Here is a 21,725-nt window from a genome sequence, read left to right on the forward strand (position 1 = left end):
ATTTCTCTTTACATTTTTAAATATTGTTTAAATGATAATATCATATCATCTTATTTCTAAATTGGTATTCTGGGGAGAGCGAAACGGTCTTTGATAAGCTACCCTAACATTCTTTGAAGTTACGTCGACATGCAAATTGCCTCAGGCTACATGTGCTTATCGAGCTTCTTACGAGACTTTACTTAGAACTGGTAGATTTCAATTAGTAACTAAATTAATATGTTCAGTATATTAAAAGAGATTTAGTGCTAAGACAAGTATTAATGGTATTCAATGTTAGTATAAGAAGTTATCAAATGCTATGACATACAAGATTTGTGACCCGAATGAAAATTCAGTGTAACCCACGCGTGAGGCCGGAGGCGAGTAGTCTGTATGTAGCGACTCCGGACTCAGTGCGACCTCAGTCGTCGCTCGTATCGCACGTTTCTGTTAGAATAATTCAGTCGCGCTTAAAAGTATTGCTTTAAAGTTATGCACTTTAATTTAACATCTTTTATTGAAACGGAATTCAAATGTTGAACTATTTAAAGGAAATATTTAAGGAAAATGGAATAACTCGTTACCCATTGTACGAGAGGTAAGTCGCGGCTCTAACAATTTAAAGTGCTTTCTGTCATTGTACTGTTAAAAGGTACTCGTATATTTTTATGAAAATTATTTATCTCTTGCGTTGACTTTATATTATATGCATGTAAAAAAATCTTAATAAATCCAAAAATCTTCATCCCTAGCTTTATTTACTAAACACTAGATTTGTATGGGTTTTCACACTATTGATAAATTCATGAATTGACCTATTTAAAAATCAAGGTCTAGTGCTACTTCTACTACTGCGTTTTAATTTTACAATACTAAATAATGTAATTACACTTTAAAACAATACTTACATACAAAACTATAAAGGTTTTGTTTACTTATGTAGTAACTGACGCACAAGTTAAATGTGAAAAGCTATAATAATCTTATTAGGTTTTATCAACAGTTTCTGCGAACACTATCTATTTATCTTGGTAAATCAATCCCTGTCAATAACCACACATCAAACAAAGTCGCCTTTATTAAATACGTCGAAGGAGAAGTTATTGAAATAGGTTGGATTTATGTTTTGGCACCACTTCAAAAGTAATCAATATTCTTCGTTGAGAAGGAAAATATTGCGAGGCATAAGCAAGCAACTCAGAGTTATCGAATTGAATCATGATAATATTTTTATTATAAGTTTTTTGTTTATAAAATGAGTCTAATACTTACTACTTTTATGATAGTTTGGTGACTTAAGCATTAATAAATCATCAATGATAGTACCATGTGTCGTGTCAAGAGGCAGAATAAAACAATCATTTCTATTAAAATCGAACTGTTATAAATACACCCAACAATTGTATCAACGAGGGATATTGAGTACGAGCACAATACATCACCCATTTCATTAATATGTATGAAACAATCAGTCTGGATAGATTTGTACCTGCATATGGGAAATGTCAAGACTGATTTCACAATCTCGATCACGTACTTGAATATTATGGTTTAGCACAGTCGACTACTAACTTATATTTATATATTAAAATATATAAATATAAGTAGTAGTAGGATAGGCTCTATACAAAAAACATTTAATAGCATGACTTGCTACGTTGTTTTGAGAAGTAAGAAGTCACTGCCACGTTATGAAGCACATCGACGAATACTATCCGTAAATTCGTCGGACAATAATTAGAGCAGTAGTTTATGTATAAGAATTAAAACCGTTTGCCTCGATTGTAAGAAGTTAGAGTCGCTAATTCGGCGTCTGCGAGTTTCAAATGTTTCTTTATTACGGTGTAATGAGCATGAAAAGATCCTCTTTTACCCTCATTGATATTTCGATAATCCCTTGTCTTCGCAGCAAGCTTAATCAAGTTATCAGTGATGGGAACACTGATAACTTGATTACGGACTCTCACCCTCTGAGCTTTATATCAATATAATATTATTCATTCAAATTTCTTGTTTCAAAACTTTTTTACAAATTACCGCCGATTCAAAACACAATTTACGCATCTGTTGAAACCTATTCGTTTAAACAAATTTGGTACACAAGTAGGTAGAAATATCTTGAATATATTATCCTACTTGTACATACTAGATATACATGACTTTTATTCGGTACATAAACAACTAAAATAGCTATTAACTGCCCGCCGTCCTTCGCATTGCGCAATTTGTTAATGTCCAAATTATGTGGTTGATCTTGTAACTTTGTAAATGTGAAACTTTTAAATGCCTATATCGGTAAGTAGTGATCTTCAATGCTTTAAGTATTTGTTGTTAAATCAGTTATCCTGGATAGTCCTGGATTTGAATAACTTAAGCATTACATAATATCAATAATGTATTTTGTTCTAATTATGTAGAAGTAAGAAGTATTATTAATTGCAAATAATTTTATGGTTTTAAAAGAAAACAGATCATTATCGAAGTGTTCATTGTTTAGGTTGTTCTTTTGGGTTCGGTGACATCGTGATGAACCAAAAGATTTTAATATAAGATCATATACTTAAGTGTTAAATATAAAAATGTAAATTTTGAATGTATTTAACGGTGATAAAAATGAGTAAGCTTTAAATCCTCGAGCCAACAATCCTAAGGAAATGTTTTGTTAAACCTCTTTTAAGTCGGACCTCGTCTTTATCTGGATTTTGGCTCCTTTTAGGCAAATTAATATAATATAATATTTTTTAAGAAAATTTATATAGCGGACTTTATTAAAACCCAATTTAATTTTTAAATAAGTGGTTAGGTTAGGTAAGCCTTCTACCAATCACGTTTACGCTAAACACTTCTCTAATTTATTATGAACAATAAATACAAAAAAAAACAATTATAAATACTTATAAAATATCGCATTTTTTATACGATTGTACTAGCTTCTTTATGAAACTGTCTCCAACATAATATTACGCTATATTGCGATTCTTGCCTGTGCTGTCGAATTATTGTTATTGTTATTTATATATATATTTTGCACACCCGTGTACCTACCCGTTGGTTTTCATGAAGATGATTTATGCAGACCTTGTTTTGTTTCGTACCTAGCCAAGTGTCATCGAACGATCCGTCGTTTTATTTTATCTACGCAGGTCCATGAGATTCTCACGTGTATATGTGCAATAATAAGTAACATGCAAATAAATTTGCGTTGTATGTGTAATGTATTTGGACTCAGGACTAACACAATTTGTGCTTTAACGGGACAATTTTTGCTTCTTTATATGAATGTACTCGATAACGCAGTAGATACATTAAAATGCCTACATGTATTCTATTCTTTAGACTTTGAGAAATACAATTTTATCATCGTAATGGTTGCCCGACAAAGACAATGTTAATGATAATATATATATAGGTAAACAGGTATTAATGCTTCATACGCGTTAACTTCAACTTATTGTGACGCCATCCAAATACTCAAGTTAAAACTTTCAAATCTTGACCTCTACGTAAGTAAAAATAAACTTTTTGTCACAGTAAACACTATACGCGCGTCGTGACACAAAACCTAGCTGGATTTGCATATAGTAGGCACTGGGTTTTGCAAATAAGGGAGAATTAGCTAATAATTAATTATTAAAAAAAAACAAAGAAGTACGACAAGTTGTCGCGTTCGAAACCAACGAAATTGAATACCGCGGTTTCGAAAGAAAGAAATAAAATAAAAAACTTATACGCATAAAAAGTAAAATGAATGTTAAACAACCAAAAACCACTGACATTAAATCTCGGTTAAAGAAATCATAACAATTTTGAACATTATACAAATTACTGAAGAAAAATAATGTTTGAATAGTAAATAAAGTAAGAATCAGTCAATTAGACTGAAATTACTATCTTCTAAATCGGCAACACTTAATTAGAACCCGTTAAGTTATCATTACGTTGTGTACATTTGGGCGTTTTAAAATCGATAATTTAAAACGTTGCTAAGCCCATTATTGGGATGAAGTCGGATCGATAGGAGCGAGAATTTTGCGGCTTGCCGATGTACATCTTCTGTCGCCGCCTCTCGGATAATAAATTGAAATGAAGGGATGGGACAGCGGATCCTTTAATTAAATTGCAGAATTAAGAGTTCACCAAAGACTCGTGTGGTATCTGTGTACCCATAAAAGAAATGGACCATGCGCGTCTATTATTAACTTAGCTTTTTAAAATATTTTTTAAGTAACGGCTTTGACCTAATTGGCTCTATATTGAAGATATCTTCGTCGTTTATATCTTTCTCTGGTCGGTTACATTGGTACAAATCATTCTTAAAATATTTTGTTTCAGGGACGACAATGTTTTTCAAAGAACTGCCGACGCGTTTAGACGCGGGAAGTAGCAATAATCTCAATGACTGAAGACAGAAAAGTCGACGGGCCTCGATAATGGCTAATGAGACCGACCTGTATTGTGTGCCGGGAGCGACGAGTTTCAATAAAGTGTACAGCCGTCTTCACGGCTACATCGCCATCGTAATATGCATAGTCGGTTCTGCGACGAACTCCATAAACATCACCGTTTTGAGCCGACGGGAGATGTCCAGCGCCACCAACTCCATCCTCACGGGTCTAGCCGTGGCAGACCTCTTAGTGATGCTGGAATACATACCGTATGTGTTGCACATGAATATCAAAATCGGGCCGCAAGTAAATAAAAATACTTATGCGTGGACCGTTTTTGTTTATTTTCATTCCATATTCAGTCAGACTTTTCACACGATTTCCATCTGGCTGGCCGTTACTCTTGCCGTGTGGCGATATATTGCGATCGCGTACCCCCACAGGAACAGAACGTGGTGCAGCAAGCGAAATACGTCCATCGCCATAGTGAGTGCCTATGTGATCTGTCCCTTTCTATGTTTACCTATTTATTTCGCAATGCATATAGTGTCGAGCGAAGTGACCGCGAAAAACAATTCCCAGTTCGCGGAGGATTTGTCGTTACCGCAAAACCGGACCGTTTACGTTTTAGAAATGTCTAAGAATAAAGAACTGGTGATGGCCATTATGTGGATCTACAGTGTCGTACTAAAACTCGTTCCCTGTATAGCGTTATCGGTACTGAGTACGTGTCTGATATCGAAATTAACGACGACAGACAGAAGGAGACAGAAATTACTGAAGCGCTCGAGCGTAGGGCCCAACGAGGCAAGTATTCATTTAATGCTAAATAAACTTAATAAAGACAAACGATTTGATGTTCAAACGAGCCGCGGTAACTTCTACAACTTTTCAAATGTTTAAGGGACCTTGTTTGAGTTGGGTAATCTTTCCTAATTTGAAAACTTTACTTATTTTTTCATAAACGAAAAGTTTTTATTCATTTTATTTATAGTCTGTATATAGGTACCACTTTAGCTTGCTAAAGATTTTAGAATGTAAATTGTTAAGCGCAAAGAATATTATAACCATTAGAATAATATAATGGAATTTGGACCAATACCATGTTGTCTTTACAGGCAGAAAAACAGTTTTTATCAGAAGAATCGAGTGCAGGGCGGCGTTCGAGTCGAACAGACAGGACGACTAGAATGCTGCTTGCGGTCCTAGGGCTGTTTCTCTCGACGGAAGTGCCGCAGGGTTTATTAGGGCTAGTCAGTGCTTTAGCGCCTGACTTCTTCAAAAGTTGTTATAGCATGTTTGGTAAGGCCATGTTTTTACAAATTTTGATTAAAATTAAGCCAATTTATTCCAAGTACATAATGACTAAAAATGTTCCACTACGATGTTCTACTTTTTCTTGACTATAATTTCAAGTTACGAAAGAGAAATTTTGCTAAACATTTGATTTATGTTTGCTCAAAAGTACTACAGGCACGATAACGACCAGGACTGTAAAAGTTTTACGATTTGTCAAACTCATTGTTGTTCCTTTCTTATTTACCACGGTTGTCATCTTCTATTAGTTGCAATTTAATCATAATATGTCTTACGAAATAATATAATATATACCTTCCCTAGAACATTATGGTTCTAAAATCCAAGATTTCTTTACGGACGAAATGAGCTGGCAATATCCTGTCCGTCACACTCTTTGAAATCAACATTTTTTTGTGTTACGTCTTGAAAATTTGTAATTTTTATCAATAGAAATAATTTTTTTTATAATATGTCGCTGTGAAAATTCACAGCAAAACACATTCACAAAAATTACTTATCTCAATAATGTACGCAAAAGCTCAAAACAGCAAAACTAAATAGATTGATTTGAAATTTAAGGTATTTTTAAGTCGGTATAAAGTAAACACATACATGTACAGTTTCTGTTGAGTTGAAGTACGTCAGTCACGGCTTTTACTAGATTATTCTTTCAGTTTTGACTCGTTGCAGGATGATTCGATTTATTACCGTGGCTAGTTTTTCCATGTCTTCAGAAATGAATAGATTATTATATATAGATTGCTTTTAGACAGTATTTAATAATTGCACCGCCTTCTTATATCCAACAACTTTCCAGTTTCCATTCGGTCTGACAATATTATTAAACCAAATAAGAGCCGAGTAAGAGCCGTTAGGGAAGAACGCCTTTTAGGTGAAACGTAAGGATTGAGGGCAACGTGTAGTTACTTTAGTCCGAAGGCCTAATCCCTCGGCTCATTTACTCCGCCGACGTCCGACACACACATACACTATAGACGAATCCAATGTAGCGCATGAGGATTAGGGAAGTAAATAGTACATGTTCAAGATTATTGTGGCATATTAAAATATCTGCATATACCACTATCAGAGTTTATCATGTTGTTATAGGAAACGGGAAAAGTAGGTTTCGTAATATTGAGATAAATTCGGTCGTACGTCCCAGAAAATTTTGTAACCGTGTTTTTTATTATTAAAAATGATTTCCACTGTTTTGCTTATTCCGCAGCCGGTGAAAAACAAACAAAGTCATTAAAAGCCATCTTTACCCTTCAGCTCAGCAGTGGCTTCAGCCACACTCTGGAGACTCGACGAGAAAATACAAATTAAAGTCGTATTATAAATATTGTTTCCACAACTTGTGCTTAATTCCAACGGAGACGCCTTTTCCGTTAATCAATTAGACGTGTTTATGTATTCTTGAAAATTTAAAAGAATGTTTGCTTTTAGCGCGGTTTACTAAATTCTTTCAACAATAAACAAAGCAAATAGATGTGCCAAGAAATCGATCATGATCAATTTGATCTACTTCATTTTACACCTCTGGCAGATAGGATGGTTACGAAAATAATGATTAGCAAATGCCAGCATTTTTAAAAATACACTCGGAGCCGCTCGTCAGCGCAGCAACCGAACCTAGAACCCGCTAAAATACTCTTAAAGCGGGGGAAGCTCCGACACTAAATGCAATTAATAATCGGGAATTTTCCGCACTATTCGACTGTATTACGACCCTTCATTTTATTAACAAGGAAAGGGTTGCTTTTCACATATACGCATCCGTAAGTTATCATATTTCTATTGCGTAACGATTACAAATACAAATATCTACATAACATTTAGTATTTCACTGACGAATATTTTTCTTAATTAGGTGACCTAATGGACGTCCTCGCTTTGTTCACATCATCTGTGAACTTTGTGCTGTACTGCAGCATGAGTCGCCAGTTCAGGTGTACTTTCGCAAGACTCGTTCGACGTATGTTGTCAACCGCCGAAGACTCTCCGAAACTAGCTGTTAAACAGGAACCAACTACGCAGGTATAAAGTTTTCATATATTTTTGGAGTTTAGTGTCTAACCTAGTCTAGTCTAACCCTAGACTTGATTCCTAGAAGTATTAATTGCATGACTACTTGAATATGCGAATTTAAACACACGATTTTATAGAAATATATGTATTGGAGTGATATAAAGTTGAGACTAAAGTCGTAAATAATTTAAAAAAGTTCACTAATAGTTTCGCGATTGTTGTATTTTGTTACAACTTTATTATATAAAGCTTTAAGACAAATATTCAATTAAGTGACTGTCTACTGTCGTGTTTTGGCATTCTTCATCTTGTAAGATTAAACTGTAAGAGGAGTTATAAAAGCGAGCTCAAGTGGCAACGTCGGGTGAATAAAACGAAATGATGGAGTGCGCGTCTTTGATACAAAACCCATATTGACCAATTTCAATTAGCTAGAATTTAATTGATTTCGTTTTTGTTATTTTCAAATGAATCCATCATAAGCTCAATTAACCCGCGGCTTAGGTTACTCGAGATGTTTCCGAAATTATAAGTAAGTTTCTACGTTTCTTGAATATATAAAGGCAATTCATTTTTAAAAGAAAACGCCTGTTCAAAAAGTATTTTCTGGCATTTCATGAATATTTAAATTAAATGTGGAAATATGTTTATTAGATACCGAAGTACACACACAAGTTATACACATATAATAGCAAAACTGCCCGTTTGCCTCCTGTAACAGTCGAAGTATTTACTGCTTTTGAAATTGTCCTTACAATGAAATGGATGGATCTACTGTGTCTGTCATTAAGCTACATTGGTCCTCCTACTCTTGTCTCCCGAGCAACTCCTTAAATTTACATTATGCATGCATTAGGGATTCGGTCTTCCAGACAAAAGGAATAGGAGCGTCCCTTTCCGAACATTAAACCTTACCTACCGCTGGACCTCACTATCCGAGCATTTAGGATATTTAAGCTTTTCACGTAAACAACTTAGGTTTTGTCTAATCGAGTGTAAAAACCATCAATTGCGAAATGTTGGAAAAAGATTTTGTAATATTTAAAGTAAAGTAAATATTTATTCGTTGGCTATATCCTATCACATATTTTGTAGTGAGAATTGTAAAAAGAATGAAATTTGTTGTAGGTAACCGGACCTCTTTAGCGACAAATCCCCGCCCTCGGCAGGGTGGTGGAGGAGAGTACTATATAAGTTCTACAGGTTTGTTTTAGAAATATTAATTTGTTGATTCAGGCGGGTTTCGCTCCGATTTATACCAACGTTTTTAAAAATATGTAAATCTTTGTACGGAATATAATCAGGCACTTTTTTCGGTGCACGGTTTTCTTAATTAATAAGCAACTAAATAAAAAACAATTTGAGTCAGAAACTTGTCCGCGCTTTATTGCGTAACGCAAAACCGTTTACAATAAGCTTCAGAGAGCTAATTTAAAAGAAGAAAAATGGCGGTCGTGCCTTTTTACCTAACTAATCATCGTCGCATTATTATTAACTGTAACGTTTTTTGTTTCTTTGCAGGTGTTCACGTAGAACTTTCGTGACAGGTGACTTGGCACATTTCTCTATTCCTCAATGAAATGAAGCATGTTTATGCGTAATTAGGGTAAGAGCGAATTTAAATTACGCGTCGAGTGATCGTTTTGTATTGTGTCTATATTAATTAGTAAACAATTATCAATTATATAATAAGTTCAAGGTAATGACACGAAAACTAAATTTAGTCATGTAAAAGTAGTAGTGGTAACAATGTTATTTTAGTGTTCTACAGTTAATAAGTAGGGTCCAAATCATATATATATATATTTCCTATAAGTTTCCATTGTAATTTTTAATCAGTGAGAGGTCAATTCGAACAAATACAGCCGTAAATATTTTCTGAGTTAACGTTTGTAAATTACTTACTATTTCTATTTTTGTATTGATAGAGATACAATTTAATTAAATTATTTAATAAATTGTGAGGTGGTACAATTCAATAAACTAAAAGTTTATAAAAGTTATGTTTTATTTATTACTTAAAATATTTAGTTTCTTGTTCCATAATGAGTGGAAACCGCAATGCCTTTTGCGTTAAAAGTGTGAAATACACCCTTTACAGAAACGTGACAAAATTGCCTCGTTCCATAACTGTTACATAAGCAAGCGCAGCGGTTATACTGAAGCGGTAGCGTGAAACTATCAATGGCTCTTATTTTGATATTATTGCTTACCACGACATAAAGCAGTATCCGACAAAGCCGATAATATTTGGTAGCGTCATCCCATGGGAAATTTCTAGAAATAATTGGAAGGTTGTCAGCACCGTTTCCACCTTTTTAAATTATATGCGGAGTCATAAAATCTATGAATATAATAATGATTAATAAATTCATGAAGACGTGGGTATTGCAGTATTCAACGCCCGACGCCCGTTCCCGTAATTAACTTTTTATTTGCCTAACATCGCCAAAGTTAATGTATTAGAACCTATAAATAAATAAATGTACATTATTTAAATCTTTTTGTCCCAAGTCTGAATGAATTAGTTAAATAGACGATAACATTGCTATTTGTCTTGTGTCATTAATTTATTTTAAATAAATGTTAACGTAATTAGCCAAACCCGTATCGTGATGCGTATATTTTAGATTACATTAGCTCTATCCACAAACGAACAGAATGTTTAATGAAACTGAAAACGTTCTCGATTCTGAAATAGATAAAGCAACAATAATACGCGTCTTCCTTCATGTCCTCGCGTATTTCGCCTTCAATTTTACTTTTAAATAACGCGAATAGCAATATGCCGAGCCTTAAATTAGGTACCGACTAGAAATTTTATTAATACGTTTAACAAGTTCGTGTGGTACACGACACGCCCTTGTATTCGTATTAATTAGCGAATGTACATTTTCTATTAATATATGAAATTCTTGTATTTGCCAAACAAATGAAAGACGGCTAATATTAATGACTCTAATATTAATGTCGATACGATAAGAGAGTAAAAATTAAAAAAAGATACCTTAAATTGAATTTTTATAGCAGGCATATGATCTGTTAAATTGGGTTTGTTACTTTTTCAATTATTGCGATAGTACAGACATGCCTGCCTGTCCGTCTGACAGACAGAGAAAACTCAGTAAATACATGACGATCACTACTCGGTTTTCGTACCACCTTCAGTAATGCAAACAAAGTATGTACTCTATCACCATATTACCTGACTTAATATAATTTGATGAAAAGCAAAGATTTAAGAAAAGTTCATTAATTACGAGTACTTTAACAAACGAGTTCGAGATTTTCAAACGGAGAGTTTCTTATAAGAAACGCGTCATTATATTTTTCTTTTGGGTTTCGCCTCGTCGATACCGTGATCCTCACAAATAAATTAAGAAGAAATAATAACAACTTTCGTAAACATTACGATGTTAGGTTATAATTTACTCAAAATACACGTTTTTGTACGATGAATAATGCTTAATAGTAATCATAGTTTTTATCAGTCTTGATATTTTATATACAATCAGTCAAGCTGTTATTATAAATTCCTTTTTAATAAAAAACAAAACCGAAACAATATGCATTAAAGTATAGAACCACAACAATTCTTATATTTTGTATAGCTTTGCTACTCTTATGTACCTACTCAGTTGTGATCAATAACAATCACAGACAGTTCAGACAATTCAACTATTTACTTGACTTGATTATTTTTTAAGAATCTCGTTCATGATGTTTTGAAGTCATGTAAACAAATCGATTGCACGATAGGATTGCCTTATCAGTTCATGTTCTGCGTAATATACAATTAAATTAAGTGCATAAAATAGATTACAATTTCAAATAAAAATAATGTTGAAAGTAACAATGCTTTCAATACCATACATTTTGAATTTCAATATGTATTTAGAAATAAAAGATAACTTTACCTAGACGTATAAACATTACTTTGTTACCTGACTATCTCCGTAAAATCACATTGCTCAATCTGCATCACTCTGCAATAGGCTTGGTTTCTTATAGAATAAGTTTAAGACTATTGATGAATTACATACCTACTAAAAATCTCATCCTGCCTAAACATTTTCAAGCTTTTGTTTCGAAGTGGCATGAGCAACAAATCCAAACACTGACCACTTGACCCAAGTTTGCAACAATATGCTGAATCTCAAAGTATAGTCACCTATCTGAACTTTAGTGTAGTCAACAAGTTAAAAACGTGTAAAATAGAAATAAAGGTCCTAAAAATATGAGCAATTAAATTCAACGACTCAATCAATTCGGAATAACCTCTAGAAAAATGTTTCTATAGTACATTTCCATATATCACATGGGCTTCACGAAGTTTAAAATTTATAGGCCAATTATTTATACCTTTCGTCCCACTGTTTATGCCAATGGAGATTGGGAAAAAATTGGTTAGTTAACAGTTAAAAATTTTTTTGAAAAATGGTGATTTAACTTTTTTTTCTTCAGGGCTCGATTCTTTCAAGTGTTAAGAAGATACTAGATTTTTCAAATTTTTTAAAATCACATTTTATGTTATAAATAAATAATTTTTATTGCTGAACACTCTAGCGGCGGCGAGCGCATGTCTAATTAAAATTATAAATAATGGAGATAGAATTCTGGGAGCTAGGACTTTTTTATTGGAAATTTCCTCCTCTTTAACGAGCTTCAAAATTGCTTAAATGTTAATATTTTTCGAGTTATTAACATAAAACGAAATATCATTTTTTTTTTCATTTTATTTTGTTAATAACAATTTAATTTTTTTACCTGCATCAAAGTCCTTCAAAAAACATTTTTCTAGAGGTGATTCTGAATCGAATGAGCCATCGCTCATATTTTTAGGACCTTTATCTCTATTTTTCACGTTTTTTTACTTGTTGACTTTACTACTTGTGTTTTTCTTGACAGTAATATATAACTGTACTTAGACACGACAGGTTGCTCTTATCACTCAATTAACTTGGAAACATATTATATGCCCAATTTAATATACATACGTCTGAAACGATTCGCGTGCTAATAACGGCTGAAAGTGTATTAATATATTTATCGACGCATATGTAATGGACAAGGGTTCGGTCCCCGTCCCAGGCGGGATGATAATTATAAGCCGTAGATTATATGAAATAAAACGATCAATTTAGATATATTATTGAACTGAAACCATTTCTCTGGTCCGCAAAGTTGACAATAAAACCCCTGCACTTTCGTCTCATTTCATTCTTCGCAAATATTAGATTCAGAACGGAATTAATTATTCGAAAAAGTTATATTTACCTACCTAGTACTGCTTACCGCATAAAAGGCTTTTTTTAAATTATATTATCAAACACCACACATGTTTAAGTTACAATTAAGTGCTTATGCTGAATATAATATTATGTGTTAAATTCAATCCACGTGTGGGCTAACCAATTTGACCTTTTTGTATCGGAGAAGTAACATGGATTCGTCAAGCATCCGCAAATTTACCATATATAAAATGCAAAAGTAGTAGAAGTATACAACTGCAATTAGGTAAGAATGTAACAAAGCAAAATAAAATAGTAATAATGAACAATTTAGCATAACATTAGCAAAAACGACTCGTCGAAAGGTCTCTATTGAGTTGCTGAATATGTCCACCGATCTCATTTTTATTGTAAACCCAAATGAATCCGAATCTGTTAAAAGGACTATTAATGGATAAGGATTTAAGGATTTTAGAAATTCTGTATGAATATCCCTGTGTGTATCTTGAATAGACTTCGCGACGAAGTGATTCGTAAGATGAAACCTAGAATTTGGTTAGCTTTCCTAGGGGTTTCATGATGCTCAACAAATGGTACAGGAAAATAATAGAAGTTAGCAAGATAATAGTGACTTCTTAATAAATAAAAGAAACTTACAAAATTTACGTATAACCACAACATAATAAAACATATACTTTTCGTGGTTTTAGAGGCGGTGAGAGCTGATTGATAGTTAATCATTCTTTCAAGTACATATAAGAAAGATAAGTTCCATTCAATATACCAAGAGGTATACAATTAAAACATTTGCGATTTTGCGACTTAGAACAAAGATTGATTATTCACTATAAACCGTTAATTGGCTTACTAAAATAAGATCGGTGAAATATTATATAATAAACCAATTATATAAAAATCTAATTTTACATCGTTAAGAAATTTTATCGATGAAGTAACAGGTTGATAGGGAAAAAGTATTTATATCCTCAGACTACCCGAAGAAAGTAATATTGACATATTTTTCAAATTGTAAGTTCAACACCAAGTTTCCCAATATCACGATCTGAATTCCTTAACGAGCCCTTTGAGAATGCCATTCTTATAATCTACTAGTCAAATACTTTATAAAAAGTCGGTCATTAAATTACCTTTATCTAGATCTTAAAATAAATAATAATAAAACTTTATTGTGAAAAATACAAAAATTTAGTCCCAAAGTTGATATAATTCCATTAAAACGACTTTTGCTGATTTTGGTCATAAGTTTCAGTGGCTCTCTAAGGAGGACGAAACATAACCGAGAGTTCTTTATAAAGTTCAATTTAGAACTTTACTAAATAATTTAACCGTCTGACTTCAAGTTTTATATATTTTAAGCCATTTGAAAAAGCAGATAATCTTAGTAATCGATAAATACAAAAACCCAAGTTGGCCAAAGTATAAGCCCCAAAAGAGTAGTTGTTTGTTGAGTTTTTGACAATTACATCAAACGGTTTTTTATTATTAGAATCAGGTGCCATAGATCTCAAACACTGATTTTGGTGAGTTTAAAGTGAATGTACACAGATGAAATGTAAGACTCAATTAGTAACTGTGCAAAGTAGCAACCAGCGGCACACTTCGCATCTTTCATTGAATTAGTGTCGCCATTCGAGCTACACCCCCAACCTTCCTTCCCTTCTATCCACTTAAACAACTCTTAAATCAATCAAAATCACTTCCCGTATCTATTACGTACTGTAGAGTAGCCAATTAGTAAAGCACTAAGATTTTTATTGTTAAATAATAATAAATCATAAGACTAACGGTTTTCTTTCTATAAATCATAAACTTTAGGTATTTCAGGTGAATTGAATTTTTGAGCCTTAGGGGCCGTTTAAGTATTATGTAAGTAAAAGGACAGCAATTTATTCCCCCCTCCTTCCTCTTGACAGCAAAAGTAAGAAAAGCTCTCAAAAATAATAGTACCTACATAAAAAATAGTAATAATTGTCGTCGGAATCGTCAAACTTGCATTTCGTTTCCAAGCATAGACAATGTGTATAAAAAAATTATTACTGTTGAAGTAAACACCAAACAAGAGAAATAAAGGCCCCTACCCCCGATACTGCTGGCGAAATATTTGAACGTCCCCTTAAACATAACCGAGTAATCGCGACGACTAAAAGTAAAAGCTAATAGGCAAAAGGGTGCGCGGGCGCGGCGCGTTATAACGGCCGAGAAGAATGAGACCTACGAACTAAGCTCCGGTTTCAGGGCAGACGGCGACATACATAAGATATCATCAGGGCCTTTCTCCACTGCTCCGGTCCGGCGTCGGAAGCCGGAATGAGTCATGAGAAAGATATCGGTAGGCCGGATTGCGCTTCTCCACTGCTCCGGTCCGACAATAATCGATCAGTAATAAGATCAAAAATAAGTCACCCCGTCGCAACGGACGTAACGTAGTGCTTTATTAAAATTCCACGGTTTTACGTTTCACAATGAGTCCTGACTTTAAACGCCAACGACTGCTCGGTGCCAGGGTTGCCAACTCCTACAGAATGTTTTCCCTAGGACCAACTACCCCTACATGTCGATCAAAAACCAAAGTTTTTGTGGTACACTTGGGTTGAGAGATAATTTTAAATATGAATTAAAAATACGTTGAAGTAGTAAAAAATATCTGTTTATTTATGTAAGTACATTTTACACATTTATATAATAATATATAAATCAATGACCGAATATATAATATGAATGATAATAACTTTAAGATGAAAGGATTCTTATTTTTTATTTCTTACTTTTCTTTCTTCGAATTCAGTTTTTCTTAATGTTTCTTGGCAACAATTTTGTGCGTTTTCGTTATTTTCTTTTAATACATTATTTAGCCAATATTCGTTTGGATTAAATTATTGTTTTTCGATATTTAAGCTGTAGCCAGACTTGGAGTTTATATTTGGTTTAGTTTTTTGTTTGGTTTCGAAGCTTAACATAAATTGTATAGAATCAAAATTCCCCTAAATAAATGCACCCCCTGAAAAAAACCCTTCGACATCTTGTTTTCCCCTAAATTTGTACAAGTTGGCATCACTGTCGATCACTTCGGACCGATAAAACACCGCGTTCCGATAAGGATAAGGAGTGGATAAGCACATAAGTATTATACTGTCGTGAGTTTCTAAATCGGAACGGTAATTAACGTTTGCCGGACCGGAGCAGTGGAGAAACCCTCAGAACATCGTTTTCTATCGCCACTCGCTTTTGTTTGTTCAAATTACATCGACTGATTTTGTATTAATTAGGATGGCCTGTCTTAACAAATGACTCGATGTAATTTGTGTATTCTCTTTGACGAGTATTTTACATACGGAAGTAATAAATTTATGAGTTAGGTAGTTATTTTTAAAATACAACCTCGACAAATACAATATTAAGGTTTTAGTTAGAAACTTACTGGTGTTTCCGAGGTTTTTTTACACCTTTTTGCTACACTTCACTTTAACGGTTAACTTATAGCAATGTGTAGGAAAATTCTGTTTCTTGTTAGCAAATATTAATTAAAATTAAGGTCAAAAGGTAAGTAGGGCGAGGCAGGGGTTGAGGGGTTGAGAGGTCGCGGGGTCCTACTTCTAGATACTATTTCCCTTCCTTTAGAGTTTAGCACAATAGTGCAACACAAATCAGCAACATCTCTCGGAAAAATAGTCAAAGGGAACTATCCATTGAATGTTTATTGTTCATAAAATGTGATGTTTTTTTAATTGAACTTTAAATTATCACATAATACTTATATTTATTAGACGAATCCTCATTTCTATCAAATAATATAAATACAAAGAAAATTGGTTTATTTTAGTTGATCTAACCTCTTAATCCTAGACAAAGCTATTTGATTTAGCGATTAACTGTTTTCGACACAAGTATGTACATACATTTTTAAAATCTCTGCATATAACTTTTGAAGCGGGTTGGAACAATTATTTGAACAGATAAATATACCAAAAATGAAGATATTAAAACTCGAACGAACACTCGAAAGGGTCTGAAGACTCGCTGGGCTTTCAACGAAACCGTGAATACGCAATTTTATTCAGTTCTTTCACTGAAGGGCTCCTTCGAATTCGTTATAAATATGTCAACAACACATCGTAAACCACTGACATGTAAATGACTAACCGGTCAATTTATGACTTGTACGAACCTTAAAATATTACGTCCATAAAGATCTATGTCATAATAGCAAATTATAAACCTGAGAGCCTAGAATAGTGCCGTGTCTATAAACAAAATATACAAAACATAATATTAACGACCGAGCAATAAAAAAAAATGTGAGCCGTAACGGGACGACTGGCAGATGTGAAACATCGACATTATTTTGTAAAAGTAATATGCAGAAAAGAACAGACTGTGATAGGAACCAGGTGAAAGAAAGAAAGAAGAAAGAAAGAAAGAACTTTATTAGACACAAAATACATTAATGTTTCTATAAAGTAGAGTGCACTGGCCCCCACACTAGGATTCCCTGTGTTGTGGGCAGCCAGTCTGTTCCTTTTACATCTAAACGTTATTTAAATAATTAATTTTACTTAACAAATTTATATCTATACTATTTTTGTACAATAAGAATGTTTTCTGTATCAGTATAGGACAGCTTAACAAGATATTGTTTGAGTTTTTTAGTAAAAGTATGTAAAGGTAAATATGTCATAATGATAAAATAAAATATTACGATTTTTTTTCCAGATAACGATGACTATTTGTTGAATAAACATTATTTTCATTAAATATTTTTAATGTGAAATACTACTGAATTTAGACTGTATATCATATAGCGTGGCGACTGGCGACGCGTCGCCACGCCAGAAATCAGTTTTACGTGCGGCTATAGATGTTTCACATCAAAACTTCAAAGTGGAAAGCTGGGTTCGGAAAGTGTAAGCGCAGTCGGCGAACATCTTACTTTCGTTGAATACCGACAAAGAGCTTTGTTTCCTATTCTCTGCCTCATCCCTTTTGTTCTTAGCTACTTATCCTCGTTAGAATACGTTCTTGGTTATTACGTAGGTATAGGTTCATCTTTACAAGTACCGATTGATTATTGACTTTGTTTAGGACCGCCATTCAACATGATCTCAATATATTTATTATTCTTTTAATAATCTAACTCAATATATTATACTTTTGGTTAAACTAACATATTCGCGTAGAGTATAACGAGAAATAAACCAGAACTACCCCTATAACGTGTAAAAAAAAGGAAAAACTTTAAATGACAATTGGTAAATTATATTATTTTTATTATTATTACATTAAGAAATTTATAAACGAAAAGAACTAGATGGAGCTAATAATTGACTTGAGTTGAACTTTCTTCGGATAAGTTTTATTTAGAGCAAATGCTCCCATCATAAATTCACAGTGCGAATATGGAATAGGAATTGAATGAATTAGGAAAATAAATATTTCTTAACAATCCTATTCTATTTCGAGTTGGAAACAACTTATCCAATTAAAAATCCATTCAAATAGTAAGTCAAGAATTACGTATGTTGAGATTAAAGGTGCGCTAGGCTGCACTTAACTAACAAAAATAACAGATTTAACTGAAAGAACAATATGACAAATATCAAACAGAAAATGTTTTTTTTATCACAAAGCGAAGATATTATTACCTACCTGTTTTCTTAAAAAGACAGATAGCTGTCTCTAAGGTAACAGAGCAACTCTTGCAAGAATGAAGTTAGTATAAGTGGTTAAAGTGATTTCCAATAAATTATTGTAATAAGGGAATGAAAAATAGAGCTAGAAATTTTTTTTTTTTATAGAACAGGGGGCAAACGGGCAGGAGGCTCACCTGATGTTAAGTGATACCGCCGCCCATGGACACCCTCAATGCCAGAGGGCTCGCGAGTGCGTTGCGTACGCTCTTTTCTTGAAGGACCCTAAGTCGAATTGGTTCGGAAATACTTCAGTTGGCAGCTGGTTCCACAGAGTGGTGGTGCGCGGCAAAAACTGCCTGGAAAAACGCGCAGTTGTGGAACGGCGGACGTCGAGGTGATACGGGTGGAATTTCGTATTCTGCCTCGACGTCCGATGATGAAACTCAGCTGCAGGTATTAATCCGAACAACTCCTCTGAACACTCTCCATGGTAAATGCGGTAGAAGATGCAGAGAGACCCTACATCTCTACGCAACGCCAAAGGATCAAGCCGCTTGGAGAGATTTTGGTCGTCAACGATTCGAACCGCTCTTCGTTGAATACGGTCAAGTGGAAGAAGCTGGTACTGGGGAGCACCCGCCCAAAGGTGGGAACAGTACTCCATGTGGGGCCGAATTTGCGCTTTATATAGTTGCAAGCGGTGGCCCGGAGTGAAGTACCGTCTCGCCCTGCTGAGCACACCGAGCTTTTTGGAGGCTAATTTTGCCTTTCCCTCCAAGTGACCGCGAAACTGAACGTCGTTCGATATGTCAACGCCAAGTATTCCAATGCTAGCTGTGGCTTTAAGGAGAGTGTTTTCGAAAAGAGGAGTAGCGACAAAGGGAGTTTTTTTAGCGGAAAACGCGCAAACTTGTGTCTTTTTGGGGTTAAATTGGACTAGGTTTAGTCTGCCCCAGTCAGAGACTCCACGTAGTAGGGTTTCTACTTCAGACACAAGTTTGTTCCGGTACTCATCGACATCTGCCCGAGAAATACTTGCCCGGCCAGTGTAAAGAGTGTCCCCAGTGCTGTCATCCGCATAGCAGTGAATGTTGCTAAGTTGCAACATATCATTGATATGCAGAAGAAACAGGGTCGGGGATAAAACACAGCCTTGTGGGACCCCAGCGTTCACGGGTTTAAGGTCGGAACATGCTCCGTCGATGACGATCTTGATGCTCCGATCGGCCAGAAAGCTGGAGATCCAATCGCATAATTTCTAGGGAAGCCCATAGGCTGGAAGCTTCGAGAGCAGTGCTCTGTGCCACACCCGATCGAAGGCTTTCGCTATGTCCAAACTAACCGCTAGAGCCTCCCCCTTGGACTCATAGAAATCAAACTATTCTTGAATAGCCAAAACATAGACTTTTTGTGCATAACAGAGCACTGGCTGAAAGAATGTGTCTGTTTATTTTTTGTAACCACAGGGTTGGTAGTGTGTTCTGCAGAGAAAATGCAATTCATAGTGGCCTTAATCCTTATTAATGAAAAACATAAATGCAAAGAAAGAAAGGATATAATCAGTAAAACTAACTATTGAAATTTACTGTGCAAAACTGGAGCAATAATTCATTGTTCTGTGTCTATAATATTGTCCTCCATCAGCTGTTTAGAGTAATGTTGTAATTGTATTTGGTGAGATATTGTGTAAATTAGTAGAGTGTAATAAAGGGTTAATTGTGTGTGAGGACTTCAATGTCAATAAACTTTGTCACTCTAATTCAGGTATATGCATACTTAGTCTTTTTCATTTATACAATTCAATATATCGATTTCATTCACCAACAAGAATAACTGCCAGCACAGCACAGCTTTGGTGTATAGAATGCAATTTTTGTGTGACAAAATTTGTGGTTCTTGTTTTGGATTTTTTGGTTTCCACCCTATCAATTTGCCACCAATTCTTGACTAGAGATGTTATGGATATGATATTTCGGATACGGATACGGATACTAACGGATAATCCGAAATAATTACACATCCGTAATGTATAATTATTACGGATTATCCGTTAGTTTCCGTTACGGTTATTAGATTGAATTAAAATATAAACACAAGTACTTAGTATGTAATAATTTATTATATATAGGTGTTATCTAAGTCTAGGTTATCAGTTGGTATTATAATCGGTCATATAGGTAAGTAATTATAATAAAACTCCTCAGTTTTATCTATTAAATTAAAAATGCTATAAAGTTAACAGCTTTTCAAAATCATTTAGCTTTATACATTACGCATATTATTAACTTAGAGGCTTATTACACTATGCGATATTCAGACTGACTTAGTAAGACTGTCTTAAAATCTAATTAGCAAGCTCGCTATTACACTAGACTGAATACCGCATGCTAACTCATTTTTACTCATTTGCAAAGCGTACGTAGTCGGTGACGGATGTCGCCATGTGACTTAAGAAACTACCTTAGAGTAGGAGCTGCCGAGTTTGAATGACTATTAAAATGTTATATTAGTAATTTATATTATTATATGTAATTTAATAGATACTCCATACATTCAATATGGCAATAAAAATGGCATGTCTCGGTACAAATCAAGAACAGAACCAGGCTGGCACACTTTAGTATGTTGTCAGTAGAGAATCGCAGAAAATTTATTTAAATTTATTGACACATCGTTTGCAGCTAAGATATTCTATAATAAGATTGATTGTCCGAACCTTCTTTCTAAATTTAAGATTCATGTTTGTTTTTACCAATGTATCAGTGTGTCGAGCGTTGGCTAACTTTATCTATAAAAAATAAAAAACATTCCAAAGTACTTTTTTTTCTTGCGAACACGCCATGGTGCACGCGGCCACAGAAAACAAACATGTACAAACGTCTTTGCTCTGCGACTGCCGCGCGCTGAGTGCTGACTGAATGATTTAGCGTGATAAGTCTTATTACACTACACGATATTCAGCAAGTAAGCCAGTAAGCACCGCCGAACCCATTCGGTCGGTCTAATTAGACAGGCTAACTGGCTAACTCTTATTACACTAGGCTGAATCTTAGTAAGACTGTCTGAATATCGCGTGGTGTAATAAGCCTTTTACTAGTGAGCCGCCCTAGCTTCGCATGGGTGCAATGCTGATGAAAAGTAGGTTTTTA

The 21,725-nt window shown here is 34.3% G+C and overlaps 1 protein-coding gene across 2 annotated transcripts; it reads left to right on the forward strand.

The window, feature by feature from the left end:
- The first annotated feature begins 404 nt into the window (after window positions 1–404).
- LOC110991599 (G-protein coupled receptor dmsr-1) lies at window positions 405–9,676 on the forward strand. 2 transcript variants are annotated; one of them, XR_002600134.2, is made up of 6 exons: window positions 405–580; window positions 4,315–5,174; window positions 5,486–5,669; window positions 7,540–7,706; window positions 8,826–8,900; window positions 9,219–9,676. XR_002600134.2 is itself a non-coding variant. In XM_022257030.2 (5 exons), exons 2-5 carry the CDS (start codon window positions 4,413–4,415, stop codon window positions 9,228–9,230), a joined length of 1,125 nt encoding a protein of 374 aa, XP_022112722.1. In that variant the 5' UTR covers window positions 405–580; window positions 4,315–4,412; the 3' UTR covers window positions 9,231–9,676. The 2 variants fall into 2 exon arrangements, 1 of the variants encoding a protein (XP_022112722.1); XM_022257030.2 differs by lacking the exon at window positions 8,826–8,900.
- Window positions 9,677–21,725: the final 12,049 nt, after the last annotated feature.

Source organism: Pieris rapae, chromosome 11 (genome assembly GCF_905147795.1).
Source record: "Pieris rapae chromosome 11, ilPieRapa1.1, whole genome shotgun sequence".
In the NCBI taxonomy this organism is placed as follows: domain Eukaryota; kingdom Metazoa; phylum Arthropoda; class Insecta; order Lepidoptera; family Pieridae; genus Pieris; species Pieris rapae.